The sequence below is a fragment of the Bacillus rossius genome, chromosome 2 (assembly GCF_032445375.1).
Source record: "Bacillus rossius redtenbacheri isolate Brsri chromosome 2, Brsri_v3, whole genome shotgun sequence".
NCBI lineage: Eukaryota > Metazoa > Arthropoda > Insecta > Phasmatodea > Bacillidae > Bacillus > Bacillus rossius.
The window spans coordinates 94,863,062-94,877,736 of NC_086331.1; the positions used below are offsets into that span (position 1 = coordinate 94,863,062).

General features: G+C 39.1%; 1 protein-coding gene across 2 annotated transcripts in view; it reads left to right on the top strand.

Annotated features, from left to right (window-relative positions):
* Positions 1 to 14,675, top strand: part of LOC134529482 (ras-like GTP-binding protein Rho1) — a 90,023-nt gene that overhangs the window by 36,262 nt on the left and 39,086 nt on the right. For both annotated transcript variants that reach the window (XM_063363616.1, XM_063363617.1), the window contains 2 exons: positions 7,684 to 7,735; positions 8,719 to 8,880. In XM_063363616.1, coding sequence (XP_063219686.1) covers positions 7,691 to 7,735; positions 8,719 to 8,880 — 207 coding nt within the window. In that variant the 5' untranslated portion in view covers positions 7,684 to 7,690. The remainder of the gene's footprint in view (positions 1 to 7,683; positions 7,736 to 8,718; positions 8,881 to 14,675) is intronic.

The window sequence follows — 14,675 nt, forward strand, 5'->3', positions numbered from 1 at the left end:
TTGGGCCGACAGTGGAGGACCTGGTGCGACGACCACCAAATACAGCACCACACCACACCTGCATACCACCCGCGGGCAAACCCCACCGAACGCCGCAACCAGGAGCTGAAGGCACAGATGCGCATACGCCTCAGCTCAGACCATGCGCAGTGGGACAGGCACATTTCAGATGCCCTGTTCTGCACGCGCCGTCGGGTGAATGCGGCAACTGGTAGAACACCCGCCGAGATGGTTCAGGGACACAATCTACCCCTGCCCGGTGAATGGGCCACGCATGGAGTACCACACCCGACAGAAGGACCGGAAGAGCGAGACCGCCGCCGCACAGCCACACATGAAGAAGCACGCCAACGGCAAAAAGTCTACGCGATGGAAATAACACCAACGACGAACCACATGCCACCCACCGTACAAGCAGGAGACCAAGTGTTTGTGCGTGTCCATCCCCTGTCGGCCACACCACGTAATTACTGCGCAGGATTGGCCCCCCGCTGGGGAGGCCCCTACACAGTACAGAGACGCCTGGGCCAGACCACATACCTCGTGCGCCTAGGTGGACGGCGGGTGAAGAAGATTCATCGTGATGACCTGCGCCTTGCCAAACTCCCGGGAGACAGGCTCCCAGAATCGCCTGTAACACTGACTCCACCAGAACACCCAGCACCCAGGAGAGAACTGGACGATCCGACCACCCCTGAGGGTGAGGGGGACAAGGACCAGAACGGTGGGCAAGTCTCACGCCGACGGTTCAGACGCAAACGATTACCACGAGTAATTATCACTGATGTCTCGGCGGATGAAACAACATTCGATGCAGACGAGGCACCAAGTACACCACCGGTCGTGACCGAACCGTACGAGACTGAACCCGATGCACCTGTGTCACTGACCCGGGGTGCCTGGGGCCACCTGGCATCCCTGGAGGATGCCCAATTCACTGTCCATGTGATCGAGCCGAACGACGAGGCTAACGAACAGCCCCGCCGGCCATCCCAGCACCCGTGTCACCTGGATGATAATGGCCTCAATGAGCCAATGACCCCACAGCGACAAATGCATCGAAAAATGAGAACAAGGCTGTTCACAGGCGCAGACACCACACCTGATAGGAGCAGCGACCACGCGCTGTCACCACTCGCAATGGAACCAGAGGAGGACCGAACCAACCAGAACTCGAGTGGTCTGGCAGCACCCGGGATTCCAGAAAGTGAAGAGACCACGTCGGCTACCCAAACAGACCTCCGCCAACATGACAACCTGACCGGACGGCCCCAACGGGTCAGACGGCCACCGAGATACCTCGCAGACTATCACCTGGGAACAATCCGGGGCGCCCGGTATGCTGAAGAAGCCCCCGTGTTCACACAGCGGGATGACCTGTGAGCAGAGCGCGGGCCCTACCAGCTGCTGCCACTCCAAGTGCCTCCAGCCTGGACCTGCTGCCAATGCTAGGGGTGCAACCATGCTGCGGGGTACCGTTTGCAGGGAAAGACCGGGCTTCTCCAGGGGGGGGCGTTTGACGTCGTACCGCCTGTGACAGTGAAGCCCGGTCTCCACCCCGCCAGTACCTTACCCCGCTGTGATACCGCACCCCTAGCCTAGCCTATGCAGGCTGACGCTGCCGCCCCCCCTCCTAGGCCGGCCGCGGTCAACGGCAGTCGACAACGGGTCATCAACTAGGACGGACGTGCCGTTCCCCGCGTTTCCCATCCGTTCAAAAACGTGCGTGTGTTCATTGTGTTCAGCCACCATATAGCCTAGGAGCTTAGTAGTGCACGCTGGGGCCGACGACCCACCACAACAACGGCTAGACGCTTAAGACTAGCCTGGCGCCCTCCCGGAGAACAAACACCTCAACACACACACCAGCAACTACTAGGCTCACCCCGGGTATCGAGTTCAAAACCCCGGGTGATGGCAACAGTAAGTTATCGAGTCACGCTGAAGCACCGGGTGCGTCTAGTCAGAGCAACATGACTCGTGACCTACTTCCGACACAGCATGAATCGCGTGTCATGAATCCCAACAACACCACCAACAGCCAACCTGACAACCAAGAAGGCTTTACCATTCTGCAGTATGTGCACAAGTCCCACACTAACGGCAATGCTGATACCAAACATGACCAAGTTTGGAAGAAAAAAAATCAATGAAATTAGTATTTGTAACACATCCTCTCTTAAAACCATATCTAAACCTACCTATCAGAAGTCAAAAGCTTTGTTCGTCACACGCTTTGAACCCTCCGTACTGGAACAGGAAATTGTTGATTATCTTTCCAATGAACTAAACCTATCAAAAGTGAAAGTGACAAAAAATGTGAACAAAAAAAATTACCTATGCATCCTTCCATGTCTGTCCCTGAAGATGACTTCAGCCATATTAACAACATAGTTATCTGGCCTAGCGGCTGTCTTATTAGCCCCTTCTATGGGAAATTCATCCTGAGCAAATTGCCAACAACAAATCCACCCTTGCGGATACGGCAATTGTCAGTAACATTTCATCTTGTACCCCCACGGCCAGCGCATCTGCATCATCTTCTAACCCGATGCCAGGAGGAGCATCATTACTATAATCCAGTGCAGTATAGCGTTAAAGACTTAGTAATCTCATATCAAAATGCCAGAGGACTTCTAAATAAATCAAATGAATTTTATGAAAATCTTATTATTTCACAATTAGATGTCATTTGTCTTATCGAAACATGGTTAAATAAATACAGTGTAATCTCATTATTTTACGGATCAGTATATTATATTTAGAAATGACATGAATCAACAACTAACTAACAAGAAAAGACATGATGGAGCATTAATAGCTATTAACAAAAATTAATTCATATCAGCTAAACCTATACATACATATATTCAACTGCTCTAGTTGAAGTCATGTGGATAAGAATTAAAACCTCACCTTCAAAATTTTTAATTCTTGGAAATTTACTTGCCTCCTGATACTACTGTGAATACTGTAAGGTCTTACAAGATAAACTTATAACCTGTTCTGATGATTTATTGATACATGGGGACAATAACTTTCCTGGTGTTGACTGGGCGAACAACTCATCTGATAATATTGTTCATCCTCATGTTAAGGCTCAGCATTTACTTAATTTTACAATTAGTCTTAAGGCTAAAACAGTGAAATAATAACCAACCATCCAAGAATCTTCTAGATCTCAACTTCTCTAATATTTTTCCATGTTATGTAACTTTTGCGAACAATGTGTTCATTAAAGAAGACCTGTACCATCATGCTTTAAACATTATTGTTTTAATCGACAGTTTCTCGCACAAGAATAATTCGTATACTGAGTTTTGTAATTACAAACAAGTTAATTATCTCATCTCTACAATTCAATTAAAAATCACTATTGGACTGAGTTCTAATCAAACATGATAAAAATCAATAGACTCAAATAATCAATAACAACATCAAGCAGAACCCTAAAAATTTTTGGATATACGTTAAAATCATGAAAGATGTGCCAGGTACCTGTCTCTGTTCTATGCCTTGGGACTATCCCTATAACATTCATTTCTGAAAGCCTGGTACTCTGGGGTATAAAGGCCCTTAAAACTTCCAAATCAACTGGTCCAGACGGTATATCCAATTTTAGTCACAAGGGTTGCTCTCAATTGCTAGCGCCAATATCACAACACACATTTAACAGTAGTTTGAAATTGCAAGTGTATCCCAGCAACTGGAAAACTGCCAAGGTTATTCCAATTTATAAATCTGGAAGCAAATTCGATGTTGCTAATTATCGACCAACATCCTTACTTAATGGTTTTTCATAGGTGTTTGAAAAAATTATATTCCAAATTCTTAATTTTCAAATTAGTATTAAACTATCTAATAATCAGCATGATTTAAGATCTGGTATGTCTACCTCTACTAATTTTATTACCTTTATCAACCCTATCTACAATATAGTAACAAATAGGGGTCAGGCCGATGCTTGCTATTTCGACCTAGCAAAAGCTTTTGTTACTGTAAACCATTCTTTACTACTTATTAAATTATCGAGCATCTGTCTATGTGAAAATTATATTAATTGGTTCTCCAGCCATCTCGAAAATAGAAATTTTTTGTATCAATTAATCAAAATTCCTTGTTGCTTAATGCCAGTTATGGTGTTCTACAGGGAGGTACGCTGTCACCTCTGCTTTTTAATATTTTCATCAACGATGTAATAATGGCCCTTAATCACTCAACAGGCTCACTATTTGCAGATCTAAAAATTTATAGCAAAATTACCACTCTAAATGACTGCTTGTTATTACAAAATGACATTAATTCCATTAATAAATGATGTAAATATAATCTGGTTAAACTTAATAATACAAAAACCAAGATGATATCCTTTTCCAGAAAACATCTCCATATTAAATTTGATTACACTTTAGAAAATAACTTTATCTCTACAACATATTTCATCAAAGATTTGGTATTTACTTAGATTCTAAATTATTTTTTCACAAACATGTAAAATTCTTGCTATAATTAAAAATATTACTTTTTTTTTTGCGAATAATTGTGATTCCATTCTCTCTTTACTTTGCTCTGATTAGATAAAAATTATATTATGGCTTCATAGTCTTGAACAATATTTATTGACTGATAAGCAACAAACTTGGTTCAATTCAAAATAAAATTATTGATCTAATCAACTCAAGAAATATTACTTTAACTCCTTCGATTTTCCTCTCAGAACGAAGAAATTACCTAGATGCTTTATTTGTAAATGATTGCTACTGTTCGAAAATAAAATGTCACTACATGTTCGAAAATACGGGATTGAGAATCTCTCAATTCAATAGCCGTCTGAAATCTACCTTGTGCTAAACAACGATCTTATTTACAGACTTGTCAATAACTATAACAAATTTGATATGAAATCTTTTTATTGAAAGATATTTTCTGTGTTTCATTTGTAATATTTAAACAATTCACATCTATCTATCTTTTACTTTGTCATAATATTTATACTGTTATTTATTATTAATTTTATTTATTTTTTAATATTGTATAATAAAAACCTTTTCTGTTGTGATCAAAGGATTATCATCTTTATAATTGTGTTATTGTTGTGTTTAGATTTTATTTTATATATGTGTAACTGTTTTGCCAGTAACCGGGGTCACTCCTTCTGTGTGGCTACTTACCTCAGGTAGTTGCTTGACTGCTTTCTGTACCGACGCGGGGTGGGTATCCATACATTGCAATGACCATTCATGTTTAATGTTATTCTGTTATTTTACGTTGTTATGTCCATATAGTTATGTATGTCATGAATGTCATTGTTTATGTTTTAATGTTGTGCCCATTACTTAAGCCCACAGGTGTTGGTGGGCATTTTACAAATTTAATTAAATTAATTAAATGCATAAAATGACAGCAGAAATATTATTTTGCTTACTATTGTTCTGACTGCAGTGCTGTGTAATCGGAAAGTGCATAATACTAGTTAATAACACAAAACTTGATAGAATTACATTATCTCATACATTCCAATCATTGTTTTCAGTTGGTTCAAGTTTTCTGCCTACATGAGGAACTAATAGTATAAACACTAGAATTCAGTTCACTGAAATAATTTTCAACATTTTATTTACAAATCATGAAATAATATAATAACATATACATATTTTGAGCTTACATATGCTCCAACCAAAGGATAGACATGCATTATTTAATGATAACTATGGAATACAATTATTTCAAATTTGCCCAATAATGCCTGAAAGGGATAGATAGAATGTATTCCTTCCTATGAAAGTAGTGACCCTTTTGTATAAGTGAGAATATAACAACAAATACATATTTTGAGCTTGCATATGCTCCAACCAAAGGATAGACATGCATTATTTTATGATAACTATGAAATAAAGTTATTTTAAATTTGCCCAATAATGCCTGAAAGGGATAGATAGAATGTATTCCTTCCTATGAAAGTAGTGACTTTTGTATAATTGAGAATACTAATGTGTGACATTTAAACAAGTCAAATTAAACTAACTTAAAAAAATGGCGTTCACCCAGATTTTGTGTGGTTATTAAAAACATTATCTATAAAAGCTACCAAGACCATGATCATAGCAATATTTCAGGTATGTGCGAAGTCAGGCAATCCAGTGAAGAAAAGTCATCAAACAGACTATATCTTATAGATGCCTTATAGATAGTATTGCCAGCACTTGAGTTTGAAAAGGTTCACATTTTGGGTTTGCATGAAGCAGTGTGCAATTCAGATGTCACAGTGGTTCGATGTTGGAACCAATGGGTATGTACATGCTGTGGAGGTTACAGTCTAGTAATGGAGGAGTGTCATTTTCAAAGCATAGCACAGCCCTATTACATCTGCACTTGTAATTCAAAAGCAGTAACTGGCCTACTATAATACAGTGTTCATCCTATGTCATGTCTTGATGACTAACTTCTACTGCCACATGATTTCACCATTCCATGCATAGGTTGCAGACTATCCCATGAGTGAGAGTTGGTGTGATGACATATCAAAGAAAGCAGGTGCAAAACTCAAAGAAGCTGGGAATAGCCAACATTTTTTAAGTGTTTTTTTTTTAAATTTATTTTAGTGCCAGCCACACAGCTTAAATAAAAGTCCAAAACAGAATGGCAATATGCTAATTAAATAACAAACAGAAAAACTTACTTTAAATGACTAATTATTTATCAATAAGAGAGTGATACTGACACTGTCATCCAGACAGTCAACCTCTTTTCATTTAGTCATCTGGATGGTCAGCCACTGTTATCCAGACAGCCAGACATCTAAAAACACTCATGATACAAGAAAAACAATAATATTTTTTTTTAGATGTAATCTTGGCTGCTTATTCTCTTTTGGAGGTCCATCTGCCTTGAAAGGCTTCACTAAAAAGCAATCGTAATTGTTTTATTGCAGAAGAAAAGCAATAGGGATTTAAGGAACATTGCTGAGAGCAGAGTGGTTTAAGGGTCTTTACTTGAAAACTAGTGAGTGAGTTTAGATGATCCACCCTCAGGAATGGATAACTTGGTAGGAGACTTTATCTGAGATATGACCTTGGTTTTGGGATGTCTCGGTAATGTTGCTGCCGAATATCTTAACATTTGCCTCTTGTTTGGAAAATCAGTGGTTTATCCTCATCCGTGGTTTTCTGAAATCACCCTAGGCAAATGATGTCATTCCTTTCCAATTTCCTTGACTTTTATAGTTTGTCCATCGCAGAGGAATCATAAAACTAAAATAAATAAATAATTGAATTAAGTCACCAACTGTGTGGATAGCAACTAGACAGACACATTCTTATGTTGCAAGGAAGTGTTATATTTTCTCAAATAGAATAACAAAATGTTAATCAATTTTTTATTTCCTATAGATATGAAATAAATAATTCTTGTAGAAAAATGGTATGGTGGTGATACTTTCAAAACCCTTTTTATCATAGGTCTTAAAGATATGTAGCAAAAAATTTTTCTATTATAGTTTTTTTTTAATATTTCTAAATAGTGAAATATATTAAATAACTTATAATTTTTGCCCTGATCTTATTTGATCATACCTAAATAATTTCAGTATTTTCAACCGACTTCATGTAATAATACCTGCACCATTAGTGCTACATTTACAGTGTTTTTTAAAAACTAATTTTACTTTATGTTGCTTTGTTGCAGCTAGCCGATGTGTGACGAATTTTTGTGTGCCATCCGTCATTCGAGTAGCAAGGTAATTTAAGCTGAAAAATTATTTTTGTTAACATTGTTTTACGCTAATGTTCTACTCTGTCAGTATCTATGAGTATTGTCCAAATAAAAAAATATAAAAAAAAACTGTATCTTTTTGATTTAGTGTTTGTTATTTCAAGGAAGTTGTATTGCAATATTTCATAATTTAATAAATTTGCTTAGTGCAATTTAACTTAAGACATATCCTTTCTAGCTTATTGATATAGTTTTGACAGTTTTTGCCTTATATTTCAAAATGTATTTGTACTTCTTTTTTTTATTCAATGTACTGTAAATAACATACTAGCAGAATCAGCAGTGTCAGGATTGTTTATGCTGAGATGAAATATTCCATGGGTAATATCAAAACCAGAATAATGAAACAGCTAGGTACTTCTCCTTGCCCTTATAGGGGAGGTACCATAGCCTTGTAGTTCAGGCCTCTATGTCTATGCTCAGCTTCTGCTCTTGTCTATCAATTTACCAGGCAGCATTTGCTAAATAGTGCCACTATTTGAGGGATGGGATTGAAGTGGTTGGTTCCAATATGGGGCTGCCAGATCTGTGGCTCTGGAAGTAATAAGCTAACCCATATATCCATTGCTTCAACTTCTGCCCTGACTCCTTCATAACCTTAGGTCAGAGAACAAGGATTTGTGTACCAGTGTCTTTAGCACAGTGCAACTGCGAACATTTAGGACCTGGCGAGACTGTCGTCAGCATATGGATTTGTCATTTTATAATTTAATTTGGATCACAGGCATCTGTTTTTGTTACAGTGGGTTTATGAATAATATTGAATGAAAATCTGTTTTCACTGATAGTTCTTGCCTTAAAAAAAATGTATGTGGGGTCAGTTTGCAAGGAATTGTTTTGTAATATAATATTCTTGCTTCTTATTTTGTTTTTATTTTTTCATCCCTTATTTTATTCAGGTGTGTGTGTAATTACAAGCTTAGTTTTGAGAACAAAATTCATTTTCAGGAAACTGTGGCTGCCATTCGGAAAAAGTTGGTGATCGTCGGAGATGGAGCATGTGGAAAAACCTGTCTGTTGATAGTATTCAGCAAAGATCAGTTCCCTGAAGTGTATGTTCCAACTGTTTTTGAAAATTATGTGGCAGACATTGAGGTCGATGGCAAACAGGTAAGTGTAGTACTTTTTATATTTACTTATATCAAGTCCCTTGTCTATCTTATAGTGTTGTGTGAAATTAAAGGTAAAATAATGTGTTATTTTGTTAGTATTTTTAAAACTTTAAAGGTGAAAACTTTTGTATCTCTGGAATAAAAATCTGTTCAAAGACCACATAATTACTTTACCTGGTTTTACACAATAAATATAATTGTGAAAATTAAGAAATTTGTAAATATGGTACTCTTTCAATTATCTGGGCTCAGATTATCCTTTTTTGGGATTATTGGTGCTAAAATTTAGTTTAGTTATTAATTTTGTTATTTTCTGAAATTGTCATAAAAAACGATGGCATTGCTCCGTGGCGCACTTCTTCCGCCTCAATTTTTAACCACCCTGTCACTGTGCCATAAAGCTGTTAGTCTGACACTTCTAGTCCCCTACCCCATCTGCTGTCACATTTGTCACACTTTAAACCTTAGAGGGGTGTCCAACTGCTGCTTCACTGTCTTGTTTGTTTCATGCCACGTACGCCTATCATTCGCTTGCCTGCCTATCACCCGCCTGTCTGTCTGGCGGGTGCTTGGCAAGTTCATGTGGTTGACTGCTTGTGACGTGTGTGTCACGTCACATTTGGTGGCGGTTATTTTTGTGTACTGGCGCAGTGTTACTTACCGTTAGCCGTGTGGCGGCGCGAGCCGTACCCTCAGATTTGGTGTTTTGGCCGGTGTGGATCTAGGAGCGCGGGCACGTTTCAGATTGTCAGGATCTAGAGCCGCTCGTGCTCGTGTGAGGCTCTGATCGGCAATTTTCGGTACTCGGTGTTTGCGTTTGTCATGTGTTTTCCTTTTGGTGGGTTGAGGTTGGTACCTGTGGCGCGCGGGGTTGTTGACGAGTTTTCTCTGGGGAGGGTCTGTCTGCTACGAGCCATGGCCTGAGTGGGTTACCTTTTTTACTGCCGATGGAGTGGCTGCGGGAATTAAATTCATGGCTGTAACTTAGTGTGGAAGTTCGGTAAATCCTTGGTGGAATATAAGAACTTAAGTTACGGCAGGTTTTGCTCCGTCGGTTATACCATGTTCGAGTGCAGCAGTGTTCTACGCAGTTATTACCAATGAGGAGAAAAATTTTATTTTTAGTATATTGAGAATTTTAAAATTTTGTAGAGTGAGCCTAGTCACTAATGTCGTGGATGTCAAATGGTGCAGTGCGTGCTGCTGATCCTCCTTCAGCCCGGTTAAGGCTTGTCTGCGAGGAAGTGTAAATGCTTGATTTTGAGGCTTCTTGATTGGATATCTCCGGAAGCAGATGGCAACAGATAAACTGTAAGTTTTGAAATTTAGTCTTCGTCTAGATTACGTCAGACGGACCTTCTGTGGACCTTCGCTGGGTAGACCTTGTGGCCTACGCTACGCCGGTATTTTTCACCTTCGAGATAACGTTTGAATTTAACTGTAATTTTTTGAAGCAATTTTTTTTTCATTAGACACAGCCGCAAGTAACTACGTCGTCAAGTCTGGAATTGAGTGGTTACCTATTTGGGAGGGAAATTGTTAATATTTTGTACCCTTTATGCAAGTTATGCGCACTGGGTAAAATTTTTTTTTAATGAGATTTTATTGTAATTTTTTGTTGCAATTTTTATAACATTATAAATTTTTATGTAGCTATTTATCAAGTTAATTTCGAAAGGTGTGTAGTCAGGTGCTCGATAGGGTATTTTGTGAGGCAGAAAATTGGCTGTGAACTATTATAATCATTTATCGTATATACATATTTTTTCTTTACTGCCTGATCATGAACTTTCGAATTGGACTGGAAAAGTTTGAGGCAACAAGTAATTATTTTGCCAAAATTTTTGAATGAGTAGATTAACTGAACCGAGCACCTAATTTATTTGGTGAAAGGTGGTAATATAGAACAGCATCTAGTTCATGTGCGACACCCGTGGTGCACCGGGGGGGTATAGGTATACTTGTTATTTTATTGTGTTATGTACTTCTAGACAAGAGGGGCGAAGCCTGATATACCCTGTTGTTAATTGTTAAATTTAATATACTTATATATTGTTTGGCATGTTCTGCTTATATTTGTTTTATGGTCATATAAAGAACCAAATAATACATAACTAACTCACTATTTCGCTGTCTATTCTTTGTATCCTGCCTTCCGCAAATTTTTGGTCTAAGGGGGGTACAGGCTGCGCCACTCTGCTACAGCGAGAGCAGTGGTGTTAGTTGCGGTTGATCTTGGGTGGTTGTATCGTTGTGACAAATCACCATTTATAATGCCGACGGCGTGGGTTCAGAAACTATCAAAACCAGACTTGAAAACAAACTTAATTGCTGCTGGTCTCACAGTTGAAGAGACTGAAGATATTGATACCTTAAGGAAACGGTTTGTTGCGTACTTAAAAGGAAATAAAGGGGATGTGCAGGAGGGTCATGCAGTGTGGGGGGCACTGTGGAAAGTACTGATTTCAAAAGTCGATTAGCGTTGTCTACGCTGCATAATGTGCCAATGTTGAAATCTTTTGAACCTTGTGAATTGTTGAGTTTTATCGTTGCTGTGGACAGGGTTAAAAGAAGTCTACTGTTACGGTCAGATATGGACCTCATTCAAGGGTTGTTATGTCGAGTCTCAGGGGTGGCATTGGAGGTTTTCCTGGCCGGTCTAGAAAATGGTGATAGTTGGGTTACTGTGAAGAAGCAGCTCTGGGCGGTGCTTTGTCCCACACGTGAAAAGGAGGATTTAATAAACAATGTTGTTAAACGTTTTCAAAGGCCCAAGGAAAGGATGGTAGAGTTTGTGCAAGATGTTGGAGAGGCGGCTTATGCGTTGGGGATGGAATTTTCCGATAAAGAATTTATCTCGTTGGTCTTGGAAAACATGGCCCCCGCCATGAGACAACAATGTGCCTTTTTGACCTTGCCAACTACTAAGATTGAGTAAAATTCCTGGGCTATGCAGGTTGACAATCTTATGTATGCTTGTCAAAAGTATTTTGTGCAAGTGTCTCATGGAAAATCAAGCGAAGTTGGTTTGGGTGTCAAGGAAGTTTCAGAACCGGCAGGAAATAGTGGGAAAACAGTGGTCTGTTTCAAGTGTGGCAAAGTGGGGCATATAGCTCCTAAATGTAGGGGTGATAGTGCGATAGGGCGTAAATGTTATAATTGTGGGAAGAATGGACATTTTGCTAGGGAGTGCAGAAATAATAGGGATAAAAGGAGCAGTTCGGAGGCAGCCAATGTTAGTGTGGTGGATGAGCAGCATGTTGCGATTATAAAGCATGGGTCTGGAGGGAAGAAAACAAGCAGCCTTTGGGTTGATGTGAATATTGGTGACATCACTATACAAGCCATGATTGATACGGGGGCAACCAATTGTTTTGTTAGTCAGAAATTTGTGAGCCAGGTTGTCAAGGAGATGCCAGAGTTGAAAAATAAAATCATGGTTGAAGAAGGTTTCCGCTTACAGGTAGCAGATGGTGGTTGTGTTCAGGTGAAGGTTAATGTGTTAATACATTTTAAAATAGGAAAGTTTTCATGGAGTAGAAAGTTCTGGATTCTGCCTGGCCTTCTGTGTGATATGTTGCTGGGGCTAAACTTTCTTGAGGAATCGCGAGCTCTTGTGGATTGCTCAGGGCATAGGTTAATTTTTGGTTTCGACAAAAAGGTTTTAATTCCTCTAGCTAAGAAATTAAAGCATGGGGTGAAAGCATACTCTGGTATTGAGGCAAGAGAGAAAGGATTAAATGTGGAACAGGAAAAGGTATTACAGGAACTCATTGATGATTTTGGAGATGTTGTTACCAAACGTTTGGGTAAATGTGAACTATTGCCCTATAAAATAAAAGTGAGTGATGAAGAACCCATAAAATGCCGTACATATCAGTGTTCCCCTCCCAAACTTCATGCCTTTAGGGGAATTATAAACAGGGTGGCCACCGACCCGGGAAAAACCGGGAAACCTGGAAAAAGTCTGGAATTGGAAAGGACCCGGGAAAAATCTGGAAATAATCTTGAATTTTACTAGTCATTAGGGAAAAGTTCGTTTGTGTGCCCCGCTTTTACACGCAGCGTCTGACTTGCAAGAAACTGCGTCGGCTTTAGTTTCGAATTTAATTAATTTTTCAGCTGTTTATTTACTATATCTATGTGTTTTACGACTTAACGGGAAGTCAAAACATTCATTTTACGTATTTGAAGACGTTCGTGTTTTCGTACCTGTACTTGTTCTAAATGACTAACGAAAAAAAAAAAAAATACTTTACCCAGGTCTACCACCATAAACATCGTTTCTAACAGTAATACGCTCCACGAATGCGTGGGTAATACAATGGTAGTACATGAGTTTGAATTCAGCAGTTGGTTGCAATGATCGGTCGTAGGAACCAATGACAAAATTATATGCGTTCTTATATTCTTATTGGCATATTGCGCAGTTTTTTCGTTTGTGAGGTATGAGGAGGGTTTAGAAGATGGCGATGGTGCGTCGATTGTTTAGCGGAACACGAACGTGAATAATTTTTTGTTTGTAGTTTTTGGAAGCATGAGTATCTTGTAGCAGTGAATGCAGGAGGGAGGTTAGGATCATGTCAACGAGATATTCCTGTCGCTATGAGGTGGAGTTTCCGTGGGCCACCGAGGACCCTAAAGACAAAGGTAGCGCAAAGTGCAAGATCTGTGCGAAAAGTTTTAAGTTAGATACTATGGGCAAAGGTGCCTTTTTAAGCCACGCCAAATCGAAATTTCACCAAAATGCGAAGTCATGCCAAGATAGAAATATGTACGTTACTGCATTTTTTTCCACTCATCCTGGTCAACACCATGAAGCTGTTCCGTCTTGCAGCAAAGGTAAGTTACAGTTACTAGTGTTTTATTAATATTTTTGTTTTGTGTTAAATAAATGCTTGAAGAGTCTATTGAACTCTATAGATTTAATGAGAGTGCCGAGTGTGTGCATTTGCTTACAATTTATTTGAAATACAGCCTATAGTTTCACGTTGTACAGTAAACGCCCGGCACATCGCGCCCCGATTGATCGCGGAATCGAGTATATCGCGAGTCAAATCATGTCCCCCAATCAAAAATGAATAATTTAATAATGAATAAATGGTTGCGAGCAGAATAGGGTCAACTCTAAAATTCGATTCCGGAAGTAGGGGAACTATCATGACACATTCGATGAAGGTAGGTATGAAAGTAAATAAAAATGCGGCAGTGTTGGTAGCCACATGCGATAATTGATTTTGAAAAAAAAAATAAGCAAAGGTGTGGCAACAGTGTAACATAGAAATGCCGGCAAATGTTTGGTAGCTGAATAACAGCCGGGGCACATTGTAGGGAAAGACAATATGACTATGCAAGGTTAGGTAAGTAGGAAATATATTTAAATGTAAAATGCATCACCCGAAGACATTTTTCAGATGTTGAAAAGAAAGTGAAAGGTTGGTTAGATTAGGTCAGCTACACAAAGAAAAATTAAATTAAAAATTTGCTACGGAAAAAATAGTTGTTTGATTACCCGAAAGTATTTTGTATCATTTTCTGAATGGTACTGAAAAAGAAGTGAAAGGTTGGTTAGGTTAGGTCAGCTACATAAAAAAAATTAGCTAAATGTAAAAACGTTATTTTAATATACGAAAGTATTTTGTATCGTGTTCTAGAAGGTATGGAAAACAAAGTGATAGGTTGGTTGGGTTAAGTCAGCTGCATAAAAATAATGCTTATAAATAATACATAATACCAATAAAAAATAAAATGAAAAATAATTATCAGATAATTGTTATGCTGTGGCGTTCTAGA